This window comes from Piliocolobus tephrosceles, chromosome 6 (genome assembly GCF_002776525.5).
Source record: "Piliocolobus tephrosceles isolate RC106 chromosome 6, ASM277652v3, whole genome shotgun sequence".
NCBI lineage: Eukaryota > Metazoa > Chordata > Mammalia > Primates > Cercopithecidae > Piliocolobus > Piliocolobus tephrosceles.
In genome coordinates this window covers 70,429,084-70,455,124 of record NC_045439.1, presented here as the reverse complement: position 1 = coordinate 70,455,124, position 26,041 = coordinate 70,429,084, and the positions used below count along the sequence as shown (strand labels likewise).

Here is a 26,041-nt window from a genome sequence, read left to right as displayed (position 1 = left end):
TATTGGTTTACTCTGTTCATGAAATGGGAGTGATTCAGGGAGAAAGGCTTTTCCTCCTCTCCTCTTTCCTCTTCCCTCCGTCTCTCTTTCTTTAATAATTATTTCTCCAAAGGAAAATTTCTGAGTTGCTTTGAAGAAAGGTCCAAGCTATTTTGTGGTTTGATTACTAGAATTTCATTCACCATGTTGTTTTTTAGAATAGAATGCTTTTACCTGATTTAAAAAATCTACAAATTGATCTACATATTTGAGAGACTGGCCAAGTCTAATTATAATAAAAATTATGCTATAATTTCTGCATTAAAATTTTTAGTGTTTTATATATAATTAATTTTAATGTCTTAGAGTTTGTTGTGCTGAAGCTGTTACTGCACCCTACTTTTGCTTGGTGCAAATGCATGCAATGCTTACCTTCACTGCTCTTTTTGGGGTTTCAGCCAAGATAGGTGGCAGAATTCCCTTGTAAAAACCAAACAACCTGTTTGAGAAATAAAAGATTTCCTATGAGTAAAGAAATTAAGAAACAAGTATTTCTGACTTTGTTTAGATAAAGCAACTAATCCTAAAGTATTCCGGATCATTCAACATATCACACCAATCATGAAGTCTTCCTTTCATTCTAAAGAAAGAAAGAAATTCTATGTCTCTTAGCATTATGATATTCAGAAGGTGAATATGTGATACTGAGATGGGAATCCCTTAGATAAGTTGCTAAGCATGACCATTAGTTGTACCTTAATGATGAAGCTGACTTCCTTACTCTAAGTGCTCTTGAGTTTACCTCTCAGTTGTGTGGCAGGCAGCTTCAAGCTATCTACAGTCCTGCATTTCCTCCCTTGTGGTTACCAAATGAGGTTAGGATTATTCCTGAACCCATTAGACTGTACATTTCTGAGGCAAAGGAGCTGATGAAATTTTCACTTTTAGCTTTACTAATACAATGAAACTAACAAGCTCTGTGGGTATGGTACTAGGACTTCCAGCCCCATCCTGAATTAGTCATAATTTTTAAGCTTCCTTAATGGAGGTGGAAGAAGGTCACAGAGGGCCGGCTATAGGACTATGTATTGCCAACAGATGAATTGTCAGACTCCCTTGCTGATATGCAAAATCACCGGGCATGAGCCAGGTTTCTTGGCCAATGTTGATGGGCAACATAGTCAGATATTTTTAGAAAAAAGCAAGAATGAGTGACATATGATTAGATTTATAAGTCACCATTTATTTCTTATTATAGTTTTAGAATTCAAAATTTTAAATTCCTTTGTCTTGGAATCTTCATATATATGCCATATCTTACTTCAAACCTTAAAATATATAAATAGAAGAGAATATTATGCATTATTTTCTGGGTAATCACTTTTCCTGATTAGTCCGTAAGTGACTACAGATAAGGGCAGAGCTCAACGTGTCCCTAATTTAGGATATCCAGCTAACATGGGGCTGCAGCTTCTCTGATTGACCCCCCCCAAGCTTCACTCCAACTCCCTTAAACTAGGTCCACTTCTAGCTGTGCTTCTGGGAACAAGAAGTTGAGAATTTATTCAGGTGACCCCACTGTGCCACCCAAACCAACATGGCGAACTCTTGTTCTCCCTCAATTCACTGGTTTATATAGTACCTTTTGGTGAGGGGACTAAAGCACTTACCTGCTTTACTCAATTCATGAGCTTACACAGAAACTTGAGGGCTGTGCACCTTTGGAGTTCTTATCACAAAACCCTTTTTTTAATGTAACCAGGGCACAAACATTTGTTAAGCTTATGGATGTCATAAAGAGGAATAAAGGGATCCAATGATTCCCTGACAAGGGCTTACTCTGCCCATGATTTTTGACTTAATGGATAGTGCTAGCATTATGAATAGGAAGTAAAGCAGATATGTGATTTGGAGAGCTATGGCAATTCATGAGTTGTCCCCACCCCTTTTCCATTCCAATTTGAACTACTGATGCCTGAAATTCTCACATCAACACAAATTTCTTCTAGCAACTAATAACATTTAAATACTTTTCTCATTTAAATTTCATTATAATAACTATGTAATTTTTGGCATAAAGAGTGACTAAGCATAGGTTGGTTTTCTCAAAACATAAACGTGATTTTCTTCAACAGAAGTTCTATATATATAATGAAAACGGTTATTAGTTCTGTTCTTTTTGTTTGATCTTTCCCCATCTGGAAGACTACGCCTGATTATTGTAGGAAAAAAAAAATAAAGAGAAACACTCACATAAGTAAAGCTTTTAAAACAGAATGTCCAGATCAACAGAGGACTTGAAATCCCACACTACAGAGAACAGTTATAGGATGAACAGTTGCTTCAACTGGAGAAGAATGATCTTAGGGAGAAATCTGGTGAATGTGATGGATCTTTTGAAAGGTGTGCGTGAAGGAAAGATATTACACTTTTCTCTTTGTTTCCAGGTGGTAGAACTTCCAACAGGTGGAAGCAACAAGAAAAGACGCATATTTGGCCCAGGTGGAGCTTAACACAATGAAGTACTTCTAATAGTCAGAACTGTCTAAAGATAGAATGGGCTTCCTGAAAAGTGGTGAGTTCCCCTTTGGTATGTGATCAAGCAGTCTGGATGGCCACTTGTCATGAATACCAGCGACTGGGAGGTACACAGCAAATCCATGCATTTGATGACCCTCAAGTCTGGTCTGTTTCAATCCTCAGATTCTGTTATTCTGAGAAAAAGTACAAGAAGACATGGGCAAGCACTTCTCTGAAGAGACAGAATCTGCCATACTTTAGACTTTTGCATCAAATCTTACACTGCTTCTCTGGAAGAGGACTAAAGTCTTATAAGTACACAGAAGGCCTTCATTTTAAAAGTGATGGGGGAAAACATTAAAAAGAGGTGTGATGCAGGAGAGAAGAGGCAGCTGGGAGAACCATAAGGATTTAATATGAAAAGAGCTGGGAGGTCCAGAGCCCTCTGTTTTGTATTGATGATGCTTCATTGATGTGCCCTCCTTCCCTTCTCTCTGCTCAGCTACTTTCATGTGTGATCGTTCCCCTCCTCCCATACCACTATCCTGAGCTTCCAAACTGAGAATGAGCAATTTTAACAAGAAGTTCTCAAAGACAATAGGCAGCCTTTGTTGGTAAATGGAAGCTAGGACTACCTACCTCCTTGCATTGCTTTTACCTTATATCCATGCAATACAGGACATCTATGGAACAGTCAGGTCACCACCACTTCTGCTTAGGACTGCCCCATCAAGTTGTTTTAATCATGTTAGTACAATATGATACTACTTATAGGCAGGGGTTGACTGAGCGCCTCACCCAGATGGGTTCAAAAGGCATTCTACTTCTTTGCCTGAGTTAATTTGATCCAAGCTAGACCTAGCCTAGGATTTTGGAAATGGAACAGGATCAGTCTTGCTCTGTTTGGTGAAAACTGTAACATATAAATCTACGATTTCAATGGCAGTCATGCTTTCAGTCATTTGGAGAAAGTCAATCTACAGTGATAAAAAAGAAAGAAGCCACCGTTTAGGGAGGCACAGAAGCAAGAAGGAGAAGCTCTGGTTCTGTGAGTGTGGCCCTGCTTCCAGAATTCTTTAAGCCTAGTTACATCTTGGCCTTTCTTGAATATTGGTGTTTACTTCTGCCTTTGATTCTATGAGATGCTCAGTAACATTTCCAGTAAATTCTCTTTTTTACCTAAATAAGTTTGAGTTGCATTCATTATTTATAACCCAGAGCCCTTGATCCAGAAGGTAAGCATCACAGCCCCTCTAGCCAAAGTGGTTGCTGTAGAACCTCCATGCCATGTCCAATCATAGGAAGAGCTTCACTCTCAGTTAAAACTGGCACTTGAGCTGACCAGAAGAGTCATATATAAAATGCGGGTAAAAGCATGTAGCTAAGGGCTCAAGCTGATAGCTATTCTTGACTAGATAATTATTGAAACTTTTCCCAATGCAAAATATTATATGACATTTCTAAAAACCAAAAAGGAGTTGTGATGTTTTATGAAACAGATACTTTTTTTTTTTCTGCAAAACAACTGATGTTTATATTCACATGCACTGTCCATTCTGCCTTCATGTGGTTTTGGCTTGCTGTGCAGAGCCTACAACTTACCAGGACCATAATCCAGGAAGTTAAGAGATTGGTGACACCCATTGTTAACATGTGTCATCCCACTTAGGTCACAAGCAGCCAAGAGCTGCTTTCAGTCTACTTGCTGGATGAATGGATCGTGGGATTCTAAACGTTTATGTAGCAGCAAAGGCAGTTCTCTCTGACATGACAACAAAGGCACCACTCTACTCTAAAGTTTTGACTCACATAGAGCCAACTAGAAGTATCTTTGGAAGAGGCATGAGAGCTACTACAAGCCCTCCCATAAAATCGTATTATGAACTACATAGCAGCCCTTATATTTTGTTCTCAAAATTGTTTCTTCTAAAAGGTGCGAGTTTGATTTTAACTATCCTATGTAAAAAAGTATTATCTTGTATGTTTATGGATTTTTGTAAATATTATTGTAAGTAAAAATAGACAAATCTGTTGAAAGCTTAGTATGTAATAGCTTTTGTGTTAAGAATAAAAACATGTAGGTATATGTACACATAGTAATCTCAATCAACTTTCACAACAATTCTTTAAAATATTTATAATTATTTTTCTCATTTTGCTGGTGAGGACTACTGTCATGTCATTGCCAAATAAGATACAGCAACCTAAATCAAGTTCTTTTATGTCCTTGACCACTAGGCTATACAGTATAGCTTTAAAAACAACAACAACAACAACAACAACTATTTTAATAAAAACTTTTGAAAAATTATTTATGTTGCAACAATACCTTGTCATTTCTTATTTTAGAAGGAAGCAGAAAAGGCCATGAAAAACAGGTCTCTGTTCCAATTTCTATTCAATTCTGTTTTAAAGTAATATGAAATACTATATAACTGATAGAACTGGTTTAAGATGAATAAGATCATTTTTGTGAAAATTGTTGGGATATTGATTAAATATTTTCTAGTTGTTTTAGAATGAGAATAAAATGAACCATAGGATAAACTTTTTCCTCCTCAAGATAGACTTTTGCCCTTAAGAGGCACACCAGGAAGCTGGGCTCAGTAGCTCACACCTGTAATCCCAGCTCCTCAGGAAGCTGAGGTGGGTGGATCACTTGAGGTCAGGAGTTCGAGACCAGCCTGACTAACATGGTGAAACCCCTTCTCTACTAAAAATACAAAAATTAACCAGGTGTGGTGGTGCATGCATGTAGTCCCAGCTACTTGGGAGGCTGAAGCAGGAGAATCACTTGAACCCGGGAGGTGGAGGTTATAGTGAGCCGAGATTGTGTCACTGTGCTCTAGCCTGGCAACACAGCAAGACTCTGTCTAAAAAAAAAAAAAAGCACACCAGGATAATTCTGTCAATGTGGGAGAATGTTGGTTACTGACCCAACAGATACATGCCCCTCACCCCACTTGCTCCTCAGAGTATAAGTGATCCCCATACTCCATGCTTAGGGAGGAGAGTCCTACTCCAGCCAAAGGGATAAAGCAGAATTCTTCAAGCCCATCATGGTGGGCTCATTCCTTTGCTAGTGAGAGGGTCAGGCATGGGCATATGACTGAAGCCTAGCCCAAGAGACAAGAGGAATGGTGTGCTGGAAGGCTTGGATTTCCAGTCTAAGGCAAAGAAGCCCATAGGAAGAAAAGTCTTGTCTTCTTTGCTAGGTGTTTCCTAACTGTGTGAGATGCCTGTGGACTGCAGCCAAGTGAGACATCATTGCTCCCAAGCTAAGGATGGCTAAGGAGAAAGATGCAAGGGACCTGGACCTCGATGACATTGTTGGGCTTCTGAAGTAACCAATGCTGGCATCCTACCTCCAGATTTCTGATGATGTAAAATTAAGAATAAACCTTTACTATTTGAGCTGCTTTTAATGACGTCTTCTGTTAACCTGCCGCTAAAAATATGCTGACACAAATTACCTTTAGCACATCCCTTTCTGAACAAAAAGCCTTAAATTGAAATTCTTAAAATCATAATTATATTACAGATAATTGTTAAATCTTAAGCAATGCGTTTTTAAGGAAGATGTGAGAACTATTCTTAAGAAATGGTTTTAGATTGCTTATGTTAGGGAGCCCATCACACATAAAACCCCATCCCATTAGTGTGATTGTCTGTGAAAGAACGAAATAACCCCTTACCACAGATGAATATGGAGAAGCTAGCAGACCAAAGTCACACAGCAAATACGAGGAAGGGGTACCAGGATCCAAAGCCACTAGATTGTGATGGTTTATAGACTAATGAGAGGTATTGCTCACAAACCTAAGTAGATACACAGTACATTTGTTTTTAATTGTATTACTTATGTACATCTGTAAAATGAAGATCAAAAACTACATCACACGTGTTCTTCTCAAAGACAGCTTACACATAGCTTATTTGGAATACAGATTTCTGACAAACCCTACAAAATAATTTTATCCCTCATTCAACCCCCCCACATACCCATCTTAAAAGTGTGAAGCTTTCTAACATATGGGTGGCTACAAGGCCACAGAGCAACCAATGAAAAGATGATGATTGTATGGAAGCAAGGAAATGTGAAATTTCCTGTGAGTTCCAGCTTGTGTCCAGTCTCTGTGGTTCATGTAAAGCAAGTCAGACACTCAAAGGTGCCTTCTTATTGTCTCTCATTAGTCTCTCATTAAGTCCAGTTTTAGGTTATCTTGTTTTCAAGTCTAAATTTTAGACACCTATAGAGACCAGTCAGTCAGACAGAGCCTTAATTAAACATCATGTACCTCACATCTTTAGTCCGTTTGAATGACTAAAAAAAGTTCCTTGCTTTAAGTTAGCTATGGAAATCTGAAGACTTTGTGGTAAATAGTGGGTAGACAGGGGAGGGCTTAACATTCTCAAAATCTGACTCAGGTAAAGAAATTAAAAAGAAGTGGAAAAATCACATGTCCTGTCTGCCCCTCCTTTTTCCCCTCTGAGTCACCCCCATTGTTGGTTTTGCTGGTATTTTTCTAATTTAGTATCTAGAAAATGTTTGTTTGGGAATCATTTGTACCATAGAGTTGAACTGCTCTTTCAAGCTGGCTGGGAAATTTCCTAAGTTACTAGGCTAGTAGGTTTTTGGTGTTAGGAGCAACAACATGGAATATTTTCTTCTTTGTAGCTCCCAATGAGAAAGAAAAACAGTGTAGCTGCTTCACAACTGACTTTTAGAAAGAGTCAACCCTGTTGTCTACCAGAAAGTCTACCATAAAACTAAACTGATACATTAAAGAGAAAATGCGTATAAAGAAAACTGTGAACAAGACATTTTTCCTTCTAAGGGAATAAAAGATCAATGTGTAAATCTGCTGCTCATGGAAGCTGGGGCTTTCCCTAGTTGTCAGGAATGAAGTGTTTTGGGATCCAAACTGCTGATATTCATAACCAAAGTCCAGCAAACATCACACTGGGAAAGCCAGGATAGAGATGCACATTATCTGAGCCTGAAAATGTCAATTACAGAAATGATTTCCAAGTTGAAAAGCCATTTTCCAAGCCACCTGCAACACACACACAGGATGAGAAGGATGCTTTCACCTGGATCCCACTTCTTTGCCAAAAACCTGGCATTCAGTAAGCATCCAGAGTAGCAATAATACTCACCGGTGAAGCATGAAATAGGAGCGACAGGGAAAGTGACACCAGATCCCCAGTTGGGGAAATTGGAAAGCATTAACACGTCTGTATACCTAACAGAGTACAATTACTACATTTTATTTTGTTTCAACAGTCAGAACCCAAATGAACATCACCATTCAGCTCTGTTCTGGGCAATGATCCAAGCTCATCTTTGGTACAGTTGATTTTGAAGCCTTACAGTCAATCATATCTTTACAATTTGTTCTTCTTTCAGGCTTCAGGCATCCTCCTGATTTCCATTTCTTGTATGGAAGCCTTGAGTCATCTGTTCTGGCAACATGACCAACCCAAATCAGTCATTTTCTCCAAATTATATTGAAATACAGATCTTGCTAGTTAGTTGTTTTCTTCCTCTTTCTTTCTTTCACATAATTTTTCCTTTAAGGATCTCCTAATACAAAGCTGATTGAAGGCATATAATATCCTCTTTCTTCTGCTGTTAAATCCAAGTTTCTTACCCACATGCTGTGGCTCTGTAATTAAAACAATGAGGTCCGCGCTCAACCCTGGGTTATGAGTGCACGGCTTCCATTGCTTGATGGATCGTGTATCCCAGAGCAGAATTCTGGTCCCGACACTACACCTTTAAGGCATTATTCTGACATCGTTTGCACTCCACAAGTGTCAGCAGTTCACAGAATCCAAATGAAAGAGTGGGGGTTTCATGGCTCTGTGATTTGAATTATGTAAAATCTCTAATCGCGAGTTCACAAAATTATATGCATCTTGGGGCCGTTTTCATTGAAGCAAAAGATGGGGTGAAAACTGCATATCTTTTAGAGGAGAGGAAAAGCAGTTCAAAAGAGAGTGAGTGACACAGATTCTTCTTTAAAAAGCAGCAAATAAAGTTCAAGGAAGTGCACATAAGCTTTAGCTAACATTCTAACATAAAACTAACAAAAGTTTTGCCTAAACTCATATCAGGTCTTCAGGTACAGGCAATATAGTTTTCATTATTCATTACTGAGAATTAATTTAATTAAGTTTCTGCATATGGTCTTTGGATTGATTTGTTACCCCAAACCATACCACTTTCATTATACACCATATGGAGGAATTATTTCAAGTTTTCCTGAACAAACTTTTCAAATTGAATGTTTAGTATGATTTTACCACAACAATGAAATTTTTTTGGGGTGCAACTGAAATAAACTACAACTTTGATTTTCTAAAATACAAAAATTTATTGTAGCTGTCAGTATCATTTAGGAGGTAAGTCCATGGCTCCATTCCCTGGAAAGTTGGCAGGGTGCTCAATGCACTAAACATGTTGCTCAGTTCAGCCCAAGAAAGGCATTAGCATGATATGAGAACCAGAACCCTGATGGCAAACACTAAGGAAAGAAAAAGTGAAAAAGATATTTGAGAAGCAACCAAAGAGGTGAATAGTATTGGTAAAATGTGGGTGTTCATTGCCCCATTAACCTATAAGTGAAGAAACTTATTTATAACTGACTATATGGTAAGTGTATTAATTTTCAGTGACAGCAGATCACTTTGCTTATAAAGATGAACACACTTCCACTAGGAAATAATAATCAATGAAGGGTGGTTTTTCACTTAGGTGGATGGCACTTATGAGGAAAAGGACTCCAAGAGAGAGAGAGAAAAAAAAAAACTATTTCTTGAACTTGGACTGAAAACCAGGAAAGACAACCCAGTTATGGAGTAAAAACGTCCTTCACCAGAACATACCTCAAAATAATAAAAGCCATCCATATATGACATGACCACAGCCAAAAGCATACTGGATGGGGAAAAGCTGAAAGCATTTCCCCTAAGAACAAGACAAGGAACAAGACAAAGATGGAACAAGACAAGGATGCCCACTTTCACCAACTGTATTCAACGTAGTACTGGAAGTCCTAGCTAGAGCAATCAGGCAAGAGAAAGAAATAAAAGGGATCAAAATTGGAAAAGGAAGTCAAATCTCTCGCTGATAAGGTGATTTTATACCTAGAAACCACAAAAGACTCCTAGATTTGATAAATGATTTCGGGAATCAAAATCAACATACCAAAATCAGTAGCATTTCTATATACCAATAATAATCAAGCTGATAACCAAATCAAAACTGAATCTCATTTAAAATAGCTACATAAAACACCTAGGAATATATTTAACCAAGCAGGTGAAAAATTCTACAAGGAGAATTTGCATTTCAATAAGGAGAATTGTAAAAGATTGAGAAAAGAATCATAGATGGCACAAACAAGTGGGAAAAAATTCTATGCTCATCTACTGGAAGAATCAATATTGTTAAAATGACTACACTGCTGAAAGTAATCTACAGATTCAATGCAATTTCTATCAAATTACCAATATCGTTCTTCACATAATTAGAAAAACAATCTCCAAATTCATATGGAACCAAAAAAGAAGCCTAAATAGCCAGAACAATCCTAAGCAAAAAGAATAAAGCTGGAGGTATCACATCATCTGACTTCAGATTACACTAGAAGGCTATAATAACCAAAACAGCATGGCATTAGCACAAAAGCAGACACATAGATCAATGAAACAGAATAGAGAACCTAGAAATAAAGCCACATACCTACAACCAACTGATCTTTGACAAAGTTGACAAATATATATATTAGGGAAAGGTTACTCTATTCAATAAACAGTGCTGGGAAAATTGGAGAGTCATTTGTAGAAGAATGAAACTGGACCCCTATCTCTCACCATATACAACACTCAACTCAAAATGGATTACAGACTTAAATATAAGACCTGAAACTATAAAAATACTAGAAAAATAAACATAGGAGAAATTCTTCTGAACATTGGCTGAGGCAAAAATTTATGACTAAGTCTTCAAAAGGAAATGCAACAAAACCAAAAATAGGCAAAGGGGACTTAATTAAACTAAAACTCTTTTGCACAGCTAAAGAAATAATCATCCAAGTAAACAGACAATCTACAGAATGAGGGAAAATATTTGCAAACAATGCATATGACAAAGTGCTCATATTCAGAATATATGAGGAGCTCAAACAGCTCAACAAGAAAAAAACACATAACCTCATTAAAAAGTGGGCAAAATTAATAAACAGGCATTTTGCTTTTTTTATTATACTTTAAGTTCTAGGGTACATGTGCACAACATGCAGGTTTATTACATAGGTATACATGTGCCATGTTGGTTTGCTGTACCCATCAACTTGTCATTTACATTAGGTATTTCTCCTAATGCTACCCCTCGCCCAGTCCCCCATTCTCCAACAGGCCCTGGTATGTGATGTTCCCCTCCCTGTGTCCATGTGTTCTCATTGTTCAACTCCCACTTATGGGTGAGAACATGCGATGCCTGTTTTTCTGTCCTTGCGATATTTTGCTGAGAATGATAGTTTCCAGCTTCATCCATGTCCCTGCAAAGGACATCAACTCATCCTTTTTTATGGCTGCATAGTATTCCATGGTGTATATGTGCCACATTTTCTTTATCCAGTCTATTACTGATGGACATTTGGGTTGGTTCCAAGTCTTTGCTATTGTGAATAGTGCCACAATAAACAAACCTGTGCATGTGTCTTTATAGTAGCATGATTTATAATCTTTTGGGTATATACCCAGTAATGGGATGGCTGGACCAAATAGTATTTCTGGTTCTAGATCCTTGAGGAATCGCCACTGTCTTCCACAATGGTTGAACTAATTTACAATCCCACCAACAGTGTAAAAGCATTCCTATTTCTCCACATCTTCTCCAGCACCTGTTGTTTCCTGACTTTTCAATGATCACCATTCTAACTGGCATGAGATGGTATCTCATTGTGGTTTTGATTTGCATTTCTCTGATGTCCAGTGATGATGAGCATTTTTTCATATGCCTGTTGGCTGCATAAATGTCTTCTTTTGAGAAGTGTCTGTTCATATCCTTTGCCTACTCTTTGATGGTTTTTTTTTTTCTTATAAATTTGTTTAAGTTCTTTGTAGATTCTGGATATTAGCCCTTTGTCAGATGGATAGATTGCAAAATTTTTCTCCCATTCTGTAGGCTACATGAATAGGCATTTTTCAAAAAAAGACATACACGTGGCCATCAAACATATGAAAACATGCTCAACATCACTAATCATCAGAAAAATGCAAATTAAAACCATGATGAGATATCATCACCTTACACTAGTCAGAATGACTATTAAAAGTCAAAAAGCATGGAGATGCAGAAAAAAGAGAATGCTTTTACAATGCTGGTGGAAATGTAAAATATTACAACCTCTATGGAAAACAGGATGGAGATTTCACAGAACTAAAAATAGAACTATCATTCAATCCATCAATCCCACTACTGGGTATCTACCCAAAGGAAAAGAAAGCATCATATCAAAAGCATACCTGCACTCATTTGTTTATTGCAACACTATTCCCAATAGCGAAGTCATGGAATCAATCTAAGTGTCCATCAACAGATGACTGGATAAAATAATGTGGTATGCCATGGAATATTACTCAGCTATAACAAAGAATGAAATCATGTCCTTGAAACAACATGGATGGAACTGGATGCCACTATCCTAAGTGGGATTACTCAGAAACAGAAAGTCAAAAACCTTCATGTTCTCCTTTGTAAGTGGAAGCTAAACAATGGGTGCACATGGACATACAGAGTAGAATAACAGACTTTGGAGACTCCAAAACTGGGAAGATGGGACAGGGGTGAGGGAAAAAATACCATGTACTGGGTATAATGTACATTTATTTGGGTGATGGGTACTGAAAGCCTGGACTTTACCAGTATGCAATATATCCAGGTAACTCAGCTGTGCTAGTACCCCTAAATCTATTTTTTATAAAGTCCTTCACCAGACAGCTCATTGATAAATAAGTCCTGCTGAGGAAATTCCTTGCTCCGTTCTGATCACTCTCATCTTCTCACCAGCTCCCCTTTTCTTATCTCTTCTGTTTCTAGTTTCTGTCCCTCCATTCATAAAGTAACTATCATTCACATTTTAACTCACTCTTTCATTAATATACTTTGTGCCAAGCATTAGGATAAACACCTTTTTCTAGGATCCTATTGTCTAAAATCAACTAAGACCTTAATTTTCTCCAAGGACCTTTCTCTGACATGGTAGACAAAATGTTGATATTGTACCTGCTTGCATTATTTGACCAAGATGTTGCCTTTCATATTACCTTATAGGTCTGACACATAGTAACACCCAGATAACATTATATTAAATGCATATATGCACGCACACACTCTTACACATATACATCTATATATATGCATCAACATATTTATATATAAATACATATACCCAGACATGACTCAGCTTCCATATTAACAGTCTGAATGACTTGTATACTTTTCACTGAATTGAATATGTATTAGTCACATGATTACCATATTTAATCCAGGTTATAAACTGCTTAACGGCCATTCCTGTTTTTAATCACCACTCTCTGGCAGTTAGCATTAATTTGATGTTACTTGTCAGTAAAGGCAATATGAGTGCGGGCTCTGGAGTCACACTCTTTGGCCTTAAATGTTGGCTCGACCACATGTTAGCTGTTTACCCAGCATGGAAAACTCTTGTACAAAAAGTGAGCAAATTAATTCCACTGCGTTACTGGTAGAATAAAGATGGAGTCTATGCCAGTTCTCTGTACTAGTGTTTATGGAAATGAATTAGTGCATTGTTGTAAGTTGCCTGATTTAACAGCTTGACCTAGCTACAAGGCTATACATGACGGCAGCTGGGGCAGAAAGCCTCAGAATTCAGAGATGTCCTCCACAAATGGAACCTTAACTAAGTGTGTGACCCAGTGCCTCAGGAATTCACACCCTGTTGTAGAACTCTGCTGCAACCAATTCATACATGTTTGAAGCCAAAGATGCCGTGCACTCAGTGCACCAAGCAGACTGTTCCCCAAGTATAAGTCACATTTGGAAGTGCATTAACTATGGCCATTGGTTATTACAGTACATTCCAAAATTAATTCCCAGAGGTGCCCCCTGGTGGTATTAGAGTTAAAAACAGCTCATCAATTGTCCCAACCCTGCCAAATATCCAAGTTTTGGGCCCTGGCATTTTGTAGGTTACAATTTACAGTCTGATTTAGTGGACTTTCAATTCACTAAGTTAGTCTCCAAAGGAAAAGTGTGGTGACCGTTTGGATTTCTACAGGAATTGAGACTATTGAGGGAGGGATATGTCTGAAACAAAAATAGCAATTGTGCACAATGCTTTACAATTATTATCTCATTCAATTTTTTACATGACATAGATACTATTCTCTCAGCGAAGTTAAGCAACTTTCCTAGTAGTGAAACAGCTAGTAAGTGATGGAGTTAGGATAAGAACAAAGGTCTATTTGACTCCAAAACCTCAGCTCTTGAACGTCGTATGACTTTCACATTCTCAAGGAGTCACAATCAAGTCCACTGGGAAATTTCATTCTGCTTCCTGGCTCTAACACTTCTTCCCTGACTATGCCTCTAATGTTGGCTGAAGGGGCCTTCACCTCGGGCTCTGTTTGGTTTCTGGATGGAGCTAAAATGCTGGCTTTCGAGGAACAGCTGAACCAAGGTTTGTCGTCTCTTTTGTCATTCAGTCCTCTGCATCAGTTTTTTAAAAAAGTGCCCGAATCCTTATTTAACTAAAACACAAGTTAAATGAAGAGTGACTGAGCTTTCTGGATTTATTGAATCAACATCTACATGTACTCTATAGACTTCTGCATATGCACAGTCTTCCACATCATTTTGAAAAATTAGTTCCTTCATACCACATTATTATCAATGAATAAATAGGGCTATTTCCCTACCTAACTCCTTCAGTCAATACCCTACGAGTTGGATAAACTAAGTAGGATTCAAAACACTTGAAAAACAATGCAGAAGCTAACCTTAGGGCTTAGTTTGTGGACCTTATCTGTTTCCCTGGTGATTTCATTGGGTCCTATGACTTTAGTTATCTACCCTATGCTGATAACTGTCATACATCTCCAGTTCCTCCAGTCACCTACTAATGATCTCCACGTGGAAGTCTAACAGACATCTTGCAATTAGCATGTTCAAAACAAACTTCAAATTCTCCCTCCACAGACTTGCTCCACCCACAATATTCTGCAGATCGGTGTTAAATCAAGTTTAGCCTAAGGCTGCCTTTTTACATATTTAAAGTTCAGCTTAAGGTTTCTCTGTCCATCATGAACTATTACCTAAAGGGAAGTGTAAACAGACTGCAGCCTACTCTTGTGACAATCACCCAATTTTGGCCAATCCAATGTGGCCAGTTGTTCAAACTGTGTTCAAATAAGGCAAATGCCAAACTATAACCAATCTGGCTGTTTTCAGTACCTCTCTTAGGTTTTCTGTATGTTACTTTCCTTTTTCTTTCCATAAATCTTCTACTATGTGGCTGCGTTGGAGTCTCTGAGCCTACTCTGGCCCAGGAGGCTGCCTGATTTGCGAATGGTTCTTTGCTCAATTAAGTTCTTCTAAATTTAATTTGGCTACAGTTTTTTTTTTTTGTTTGTTTGTTTTTTAATCATCAGTGAATAGCAACTCCATCTTTCCAGTTACTCAGGCCAGAATCTTTGAAATCGTGCTTGAGTTCTTTCTCTACTTCATGTCTACTATCCTAGTGCAAGCCCTGATCATATCTTACTCTAAACATTGCAATAGTCTCCCAACTAGTTTGCCTACAGTCTCTTCTCCAAGCAGTGCCAGAATGGTCCTATTAAAATAAAAAATGGATCATGTCACTCATCTGTGCCTAATTTCTCAATGCCTTCCTATCTCCCTCAGAGCAAAACCAAACTCTCCTCAAAGAGCCCAGGCACACTGTTCCCCTCCTACTGCATTTACCTTCCCACTCTTCACCTCCTGCTCTGGCCTGGGATCCCTCTCCAACCCCACTGGCCTTCTTCCTGTTCCTTGGCCCAGGCACACCATCACTCCAGCGCCTTTACACATGCTGCACCTTGCCTGGCATCCTCACTCCACAGAGCCCCAGGGCTTACGTTCACTTCCTTTACATCTTTGCATAAACATTAACTTCTCATTACCTCCCCTTTATTCTATTTAATGTTGTAGCAATGCCATCTGAGTCCTAACTATTCCGTCTGCCTGCTTTATTTTTCTTCATAGAATGGATCCCTTGGAACATGCTTTATCATTTACTTTCTTATTTTATTTTATTTTATTTTATTTACTCTCTGTTGTTCCCACTAAGATGTCAGCTCCATGAGGGTATGGCAGGGATTTCTGTCTGTTTTATTTACTGATGTCTTCCCAGGACCAAATACAGAACCTGACACATAAAAGGCACTCAGTAAATATTTGTTGACTGGAAGGGTAAATGAGTTATATTCCCGCTGATGCAGAATGTTGTTGTTGTGAACAGAAAATTGTATCTGGCATTTTGAACTATTCTAAGATCAGTCTCTTTCACATTCTTATCAAATGTCCTTTTTTTTTTCTGGTTTCTTACCAAAATGGCTAATAATGGGCAAAGTTTTGGGCATTTGATCTAGTGAACAAATGTAGACTTCAATAAATGACCACTGAGGAAGCTAAGACTTCATAGGAGTTCTTATCCCTCATCAACTACCAAGCTATGGTAATGAAGGCATTTTTACTCACCCAATCCACGTCATCCCTTCTCTATGCAGGCAGAACCTAATCCTAGTGTTCACACCTTTGAGGCCGTGTGCTCAGGAAATCACCAGGCCTGGTATGACTGGTTTAGTCACCTGGTCTTATTCTCCCGGTGGTAATTGTATGAGACATGAGCAGATGACTTAATTTTAGTCTAAGTTGATGGGGCTTTTGAGATGTTTATTTCCTTCCTGAAAACATGAATTCTTGGGCCTTATCTCCAGAGATTCTGATTTGGTAGGTCTGAGGGGAAGTTTGAAAATTTGTATTTTTAACACCACCCCTAACTTCACATTGAAAAATTAAAAATATTAAGAAAAACCCCAAAACTACCCTATTAGGCTAATGAAGTAGGGCTGCTCTTACCCAGATGACTATCTGTTAGGAAGCAGACCAAAGGACTCAGTACCTTTGCCAGGCAGTTCCCCAGGAATTTCATGAGATCATTCCTCACTTTCTAATTGAGGGTCCTCACTGTTTTTGAGCCAAAGACTGCTGATTGTGGAAGTGCTTCATGCCTCTGCTCTAGCCATCTCTGGCCTCTGAGACCAGGGAGCTACAAATATTCCCACTGGCCATCATCACTGACTATTAGTTCACACCCCCAAAGATGGGCTGGCTAGAGGGGCTTTGTTCCTCCGAGTGCTGTGTCTTGGTTTCCTCTACTGTTTATTTAGGAATGACACTAAGATATGCCAAAACCAGATTATTGTCTTGCCTACATCTCAAAAGAGATTAATATTTCATTCCACCTCTGTCTATCAAGACTGGTAGAAATCTGGGTTGGCATAAAGCATGTTTTCACTGTTTAAACACTAGAACAACATTTAAATGAGGATACTTCTCTCTCACTCTGCTAACAGTCATGCACTTTGCAGAACAGGTACAACAGGAAGTAGCCCCTGCTGTAAAGCAAGCAGGTCCACACCTACGGCTGTTTGAGCTGAAGAATGTAGGAAAATGCTTTCCTTATGCTTTATGCAATGAACCAACAAAGAAGTCAGGCTTCTCTGGTGTTCTGCAGGTGATTGATTTTTAGAGAAGCAACACTGCATGGGGAGTCTGGCTCCAGATTTAGCTTCTAAATTGATTACTAACTTGAAGAAATAGGACCTGAGAATTACGTATTAATCTTGGTGTTTACACTTCCCACCAAAGCCACTAACTGTCTGGGGCTCTTTTTCCCCAAGCACTTCCACAACCCTCAGATATAATCTATACTTTTCATTACTGTTTTCAGGACCATTCACTTATTTATCAGCATGTATTTCATGAGCCTGGTACTAATTATCAATCGTACTTCTAATTTCATCATTGAAATAGCAAACATACTTCAATTTTGTCAATCATCAAGTCCAGAAGGTAGTGAGATCCAGCCACAATATTTTATCAATGTGGATAGTTTGTCCATGAGGCAGTAGCATATTTTCCTCTCATTTTTCAAGCAACACTGGTTGATGGAAAGGTCATCTTTACTTACTGCCTCAGGCAAATAATTGAGCACCTAAAGATTTTGAGTCTATATTTGGAATGTGAATTTTTCTCTCCAGTAAATTCATTCACGCATTCATCTAACAAATAATTGAGTATCTGATATGTGCCAGGCATGCATCTCTGGGCTAAGGATAGAGCAGTGAACAAGTCGGACACACTTCTCATGCACACAGAGTGTACATCCTGCTGGGGAGTCAGGTGAAGAACAGGCAGCAAATGCATGAATAAAATAATGCCAGATCAACATTGCTCATCATGAGAGAAATGCAAGTCAAAACCAAAATGAGATACCATTTGACAACTATTAGGACAGTTATTACAAAACAAAAATAAAGAAATCCTAGACAATAACAAGTATTGGAAAAGATGTGAAGAAATTGGAACCCTTATGCATTGCTGTTGGGAATGTAAAGTGGTGCAGCCACCACAGAAAACATCTTCAAGAAATTAAACATAGATTTGCCACATGATCCAGCAATTCTGCTTCTGGGTATATACCCACAAGAAGTGAAAGCAGAGACTTGAACAAATATTTGTATGCCCATGCTCATAACAGCATCATTCACGATAGCCAAAAGGTGAAAACAACCCAAATATCCATTGATGTCTGAGTAAAGAAAATGTGGCGTATATATACAATGGGATATTATACAGCCTTAAAAAGAGGTTCTGACACATGCTATAACATGAGGAAATTATGCTACATGGAATAAGCCAGACACAAAAAGACAAGTACTGCATTGACATGGTTTGGCTGTGTCCCCACGCAAATCTCATCTTGAATTGTAGTTCCCATAATCCCCACATGTTGTGGGAGGGACCTGGTGGAAGGTAATTGAATCATGGGAGCAGTTACCCTCATGCTGTTCTTGTGATAGTGAGTGAGTTCTCACAAATTCTGATGGTTTTATAAGGGGCTTTCCCTGCCTTTGCTTGTACTTCTTCCTGCCACCATGTGAGGAAGCACGTGTTTGCTTACCTTTCTACCACGATTGTAAGTTTCCTGAGGCCTCCCCGGACATACTGAACTGTGAGTCAATATATTATCCAGTCTTGGGTATGTCTTTAGCAGTGTGAGAACGAAGTAATAAATGTACGATGCCATTTCTATGAAGTACCTAGAATAGTCAAACTCACTGAGACAGAAAGTAGAATGGTGGTTGCCAATGGCCTGAGGAGAGAGGTTTAATGGGTTCAGAGTTTCAGTTTGGGAAGATGAAAAGGTTCTGGAGGTGAATGATGGTGATGGTTGCACAACAGTGTGAATTATTGAATGCCATTGAAGTGCACATTTAAAATAGCTAAAATGGCAAATTTTATGTTATATATATTATGACATAATAAAAAATACCAGAAAGTGAAAAGATAGAAGAAAAATACAACAGGAAGGTAACTGGTTGCTCTCGGAATGGAAGGAAGCTACTAATTCCAATTAGGTTTCCAGGAAAGGACTCACTGAGAAGATACCAGTTGAACTAGGAAGGCTTGTGTTTACAAGAGGTACAATCTATCAAAAGGAGAGAGAAAATTTAAAAAATGGAGAGTTCGGGGAACACATCACCACATCTTAAGAATCCCAGCCATCAGTTTATAAACTTTAGCTTTCCTTTTCACGTAAAGGGCATAGAGAAACCATGATTTAAAAGGCAGTTTCTTGGGATGTTCTAAAAGTTAATTGAAAAAATATTTCATGTTCTCTAGATTCATTCCTCTCCCTAAAGGGAACTTAATGCATAATAGTTGCATACTGTAAAGACATTGATGATTTAAAACTAAAGCATTTGATAAAATCCACCAGAAGCAAAGCTAATATTAAAATACAGAATTTCAGAACCATAGCATTTCTGGACTAGAAAGGCCCCTTCACAGCTCTTTAGTCCTCTCCTCTGAAGCTTGATTTCTCTCTACAACGTATCCACCAAGTTGTTACCTGGCTTCTGATGAGGCACCTCTAGATGGCAGGATCTCAAAACATTCGGGGTTTCTATGCAATCTTGAGATGGCTCTCTCACTGGGGAGGGTGGGGAGGGGGAGAGAAAGAGAGAGAGAGAGAGAGAAAGAGAGAGAAAGAGAAAGAGAGAGAGAGAAAGAGACAGAAAAAGAGAGCACAGGCTTTGATCCCAGATCCATTTTTTGGAAACTTTTACCTAATTCTATTCACCAGGCTAATTTTATGTATCAACTTGATTAGGCTACAGGGTACCCAGATATTTGGTCAAATGTTATTCTGAGTGTTTCTGTGAGGATGTTTTTGGGTGACAGTAGCAGTTAAGTCAGGAGATGGAGTAAAGCAGATAGCCCTTCATAATGTGGGTGGGCCTCATCCAATCAGTTGAAGGCCTGAGTAGAACAAAGGGCTGACCATTCCTGGAGAAAGAGAAAATTCTCCAGCCTGAGCTCAGCCTTTAAATTGGGATATCAGTTCTTCCAGTTCTATAGCAGCTTCTAGCCTTCATACTGTAAACCTACCACTCTTCTACTTCCGTAAGGCTATGTATGATAGAAAAAATAAGGTGAGTGGGTGAGGATAAATATCTTCCAAGTACATTAAAGGGGAAAAGGGAAGGGAAATAAGATTCAATGAGAGTTGCTTAACATACATAATTTGATTTCATCTTTATTTACAGATGTGGAAACGAAGATCCTTGGAACCTAAGTAGCTTATCTACATAGTTAAGAAGTAATTGATATGGGATGGAAGCCCAGACCTCTCTGATCCTGAAGCCTGTGGTCTGTCCCTTGTGCCACATCACACGGCATACACACTGTGGGTTCTTGAAAGAATTTCCAGAATGATATAAGCTGATGGCATGAACATACAAAAGACAGTGCCCAAAAGAGAAAAATAAGAGATAAAAGTATAATACAAGGAAAAGTTAAATTTAACAGGAAAGACGTTATTAATTTATCTACTTGTCCTTTGTCTTCCTACAGAATTCAGTAATTTTCATAGTAATGCATTTTTACTGTCAGTAGCAAAATGGGTGGCAAAGGAGGAATAATTACGTTATTTTCAGGAGAGCTAAGGGATGAGAAAAATTGAATATAAAAAACTCAATACACAGTTAATAATCATCTTTAAAGTTCAAATTATGATGAAAACTGTAAATGCTCAGAAAATAGTAGAGGAAAATAAAAATTTAAAATTAAAATCACATAAACCATCTACAATTCTAAAATAAAGAGGAAAAGAAAATGAAACAAAGAATTCCATTTAGTTTGGACCCTTGAAAAACCATGGTCCAAAACCACACCCCCATTTATATTAAATAATAATGAACAAGAACAAGTCTGCTATCCAGCAACACTTTAGAAAAGTCTGACTCCAGTTTTTATCCAGCTATAGGGACGAAGTTTCCCTATTCACTGAAGAAGCAATAGTGTGATATCAGGGAAGAATTCAGTTATCACTCACCATGTAAAACCAACACTGTATTCAGAAAGTGGGCATTTTGCACATATAACATTTTCATGAACCATACATGTATGTACACAAGCACTCGTGTGTGCACACACATATACACACTCACATGCAAGGCGATTTGTTTTTCTTCATCCCTGTCAGTGCCCTGTGGTGGTGGTCATTGATCTCTATGTGACCCAAACTCCCATGGCAATGCATCTGTGCTATGGGACCACCAGTTCCACAGCATGTTCCTGGTGAAGGCCTCAGAGCTCCACCTCTCCCTCTGGAGGCCAAGTGGAATCCATGTAACAGGCCTGGCATCTGTACCAGGATGGCAAATGAGAGGCTGGGACTCAGCACATAAAGTGGATTTTCTGCAAGGCTGAGCCAAGTGCTTCCAACTGTCCAGCCACATGTTTCTCTATATGGTCCTGGCAGCTACGGCTTAGGATGGAGCCAGAATTTGGCTTGATTTCTACACTGAAAAGCTTGAGAGAATGCTGGGGTGATGCCATCCCATAATAAAAGAGGTGGTGCCTCAGATTGGCATACCGTTCTCATTTGCCTTGGGAGTCCCTCCAAAGAGAAAGGGGGCTTGAGTAAAAGTGGATGTGTCCATGTGATCCATGCCAGGGCCTGGGTGGAGAAGGGAAGGGGATGCGACTGAGGGAAGGTGGATGAAGAAAAAAAGTTCTGAGTGATTGGAAGCTGGTGCCAGTTGGAGCTGGAAGACGATGTTCAACCGCCTCCCTCTGCACATGTGTGGCCACCAGGGGATCGCCTGGCTATGTACGCAGCTTCACATCTGTCAGCTAAATCAAAGATGCATAATTGAAGATGCAAAGTGAGAAGCATGACGTGGTTCACAAGGCTCCCCAGAGGTTTTGGATCTGTAATTCAGTGAGGAGATTTTAGTGAGATTTGAGCCAAGTGTTCTCATCTGTGGGAGAGGATCTCACTCCAGCTGTGCTCAAGGATGTGGAAAACGCTTTTTTGAAATATTCGGGCAGTCTTTCTTGATTGGTCACTGCCTACCCATTTCCCTTGGCAACCTTTGGACTTCCTCCCGAAGAAATGTTTCTTTTTGAAGTTTGGGCAATTTCTGAGCATGAGGAAGGCTCAAGAGATGCTATGATTGAGGTGTTAGGACAAATAAGTCAAATAAAATCATTAACCTGATACAGTTCCTTAGAACCAAATTTAAACACTTCCAAATGTTTAATCATAAAAGCAATACATATTCAAGATAAATATTCAAACAATACATAAGGATGGAAAGTGTGAAATAAAAGTGTAAACGGGACTTTTTGCTCACATTCTGAGAACACTACTTCCCAGACATTCTCTGCAGGAGAAATAATATTTTCTTGATCCCAATCCTCATAGACCAATACTTTTGTAAAATACATTAAAATTAATTACTGAGTTGAGCATGGTGGCTCATGCCTGTAATCCTGGCACTTTGGGAGGCTGAGGTGGGCAGATCACTTGAGCCCAAGGGTTCGAGACCAGCCTGGGCAATATGGCAAAACCCTGTCTCTACAAAAAAAAAAAAAAATTACCCAGGTGTGGTGGCATGTGCCTGTAGTCCCAGTTACTCCAGAAGTTGAGGTGGGAGAATTGTTTGAACCTGGGAAGCAGAGATTGCAGTGAGCCAATATTGCACCACTGCTCTCCAGCCTGGGTGACAGAGTGAGATCCTGTCTCAAAAAATATTGATAATAATAATTACTGAAATAATTACAAAAAAGTACCCAAATACATATAAAGTACAAACTCATTAGAAACAATACAAAGTTCAACAGCTCACACACTTGGATGCTATGGTCATGTCAAATTACTTTAACATTTCTAAACACTGAATTTCTGTGCTTACTGTGAACCACACTTTGACCACTCATTTTCTTCTGGAAATTAAAAAAAATCTCTATATGTCAAATATATGAACACATAGTTTTTGTAAACATAAGAGGAATCATACTAAACAGATTAGTCCACTACTTGCCTTTTGTACTTAATTGATATCTTTCTTATTGGTCCTTAAAGATCTCATTCCTTTTCATAGTTGTCTTGTATTTCATTGTATGAAGTTACTACAATTTTTTAAAACTAGTCTTAATATTTATGGACATGCAGGTGGTTTCTAGATTCCGCTTATATTGAAAATGTAATGGTACAACCTCCAGAAATGGATTGGTGTTCATTCTATTTACCTTTTGATGCCAACGTCACCACTAGCACTTGCTAGAATTTCTTCCTTGTGAACAAAAGCAAAATGTTTTGCAGCCCAAAGTTTCCTTTCCTTCAAACCAGCTTATTGAGCACTCTGAGTCACACCAGTGCTAAAATGACCAGAACAAACATTTGTCACCATGGATAGCATAAGGCACACCCTCCTCCAGAGGTGAGGGCTGGGTGCCCACAGCAAGAGGATGGAGATTAATTCTTCAAGGGGAGCCTTTGCATTTTCCTTTAAGTAGCAGAAAAGCGAATATGCAGCAATGAATGCAGACTGGCTCAGGGGCCCCAGAGAGCTGAAAGCACACCGCAGCCACTCAATCAATGGTGAACTCTTACCCTGGTGGCTTAGATCTCACCAACAGAGCCTGCATGAAGGGAGGTCAGCCTTGGTGACTAACCTCAGCTTAGTGCCCAATTCTTTTTTTCAGTGTTTTCCAGAAGAAGTGAACTGGGGCTCTACATGATCCCCTGCATGAGTTCATGTTACTGCTAGGGCTTCAAGTGGCTGATTATGGGAGCAGTTAGCTTTGCGTGTGTGAACCACTTCCAGGCAGGCAGGTCTAGTCAAGATGAACCTGAGTGTTTGGCCACAGAAGATTCCCTCTGGGCCCAGGGCATGACCCAGGAGAGGGGCGTAGTGTTTCTTATGTTTATAATTCAGATGTCTTCAACAACGCAGCCAGTTAGTCAGGTCTCCAGGCATGTTTGGAGGTACTGGAAAGGATTCTGTGTTGAAGGCAAAACTGCTCAAACAGAAAGATGAGCTTTCTTTTCTATATTGGGTTAGCCAGGTCAAGAAAATGAAAACAAAAAACAAAACAAAACAAAACAAAAACAAAAAAAAGAGGAGGTTTTAGATGTGTACCATGAAATTCATCAACGTGGTTTTGGTTAACCCCGATGGGAGGAAACAGCAATAATTCCCCTTTGCATTTTCAGTTGAGACGAGAAATGATCTTAGATACCCTAAAGGCTGATAAAGACCTGAAAGCTCTTGTGTGGGAAATAAATGCATCCTGAGGGAACTGAATTCTTTGGTTCTGCTAAAACTTCAAGCAGAAACTCCTGAAGAGAGCAGCCCAGAGCAGAGGCAACCAGGAGAACAATCAAGTGTGAGTTACATCGAGAAAGGATGCATTTCAGCAAGGGATGATTTAGCTTTGCTTCTGGAACATGCATTATCCATGTCAAAGGAGGCTCCAGAGGGGTTTGAGCAACAACCCAGAGACACGTGACCATATTCGTTATTTCAGTTCATGTTCATTCTGGGCTCATGAACTGGGCTCCTGAAACCCTGAGTCCCAGGTATTGCCCACAATGGGAGAGAACTCAGGCTCGGCATTTCATCAGTGACCTGCCAGCCCCTAATGCACAACTCTTGTAGGATTTTTTTTTTTTTAAACCCTGCAAAGAGTCCTTTGAGTGCAAACCTGCCCCAGCAGGCCTGCCTTACACATCTCCTTCAGAAATGTTTTATTTTCCTTCTGATATGCCCATTTGAGTGGGCACCCTTTCTACTCTCAGCATCTTTTGTGTGAAAGTAAGGTTACCATCTAAATCTAGGAAAAGCAATCTTGAAATGTGTACCTAGTTTCCTTCTGAAAAAACCAGGAGACCTTTTTTCTATCAATGTCATCTCCATTTTGTAGTTCTTATGAGGGACATTTTGTTGTGCTGACATAGAAATGCTTATTCTTGTCTTCAAATTCCTGATTTTACAAACTATCCACTAGAGAAGCTCTAAATGTTTTGTGTTGCTGAGACAACCCTTGGTTACAAGTGAGCTCTCCTTGGCCGAGATGATCTCGTTTACGTCTTACAGAGGAGAAAACCAAGCCCCCAAAGGGGAAAGGCCAGGATCACAGAATAATTGAGTTAATACCGGTAGAAAAAGATCACCTGTTTCCTTCTCACATGGTAAAGCTCTCATCTCCAGTGGATAGTGACTCAAGCAGTTATAGCTCATGCCTGTAATCCCAGCATTTTGGGAGGTCAGGTCAGGAGATCGAGACCATCCTGGCCAACACGGTGAAACCCCATCTCTACTAAAAATACAAAAATTAGCTGGTTGTGGTGGCACGTGCCTGTAATTCCAGCAACTCAGGAGGCTGAGGCAGGAGAATTGCTTGAACTTGGGAGGCGGAGATTGCAGTGAGATGAGATGGTGTCACTGCACTTCAGCCTGGTGACAGAGCAAGACTCCATCTAAAAAAAAAAAAAAAAAAAAAAATGGAAGAAAGAAAGAAGTTGCTAAGTCCATCCCTAGGCATATTTTTTCTTATGTCATCTTCATAAATGAATCAGTGTACATCTTTCCCATGTATGCTTTCTCTTAGGTTCACAGGAGATGTATGGGACACTACAGTTTCAGGGGCAGCAGGAACTGCCTCTCTTGTGATACAGCCTTCAAGATGCTACTTTGTTCTGCATCACCACAGACCATGGCAAGGCCAACCCAAATTGCATTTCACAAGGCGCAACTAAGTAATAACTGTGACATTACTGCCATGTTGATTTAGGCAGCTAGGCAGAAGGAAGGAAGGAAGGAAGGAAGGAAGGAAGGAAGGAAGGAAGGAAGGAAGGAAGGAAGG

The 26,041-nt window shown here is 39.2% G+C and overlaps 1 protein-coding gene across 2 annotated transcripts in view; it reads right to left on the bottom strand.

Moving 5' to 3' along the window:
• Positions 1-26,041, bottom strand: part of SLC25A21 (solute carrier family 25 member 21) — a 505,801-nt gene that overhangs the window by 56,957 nt on the left and 422,803 nt on the right. For both annotated transcript variants that reach the window (XM_023189651.2, XM_023189652.2), the window contains exon 4: positions 412-478. In XM_023189651.2, the coding sequence (XP_023045419.1) occupies positions 412-478 (67 nt within the window). The remainder of the gene's footprint in view (positions 1-411; positions 479-26,041) is intronic.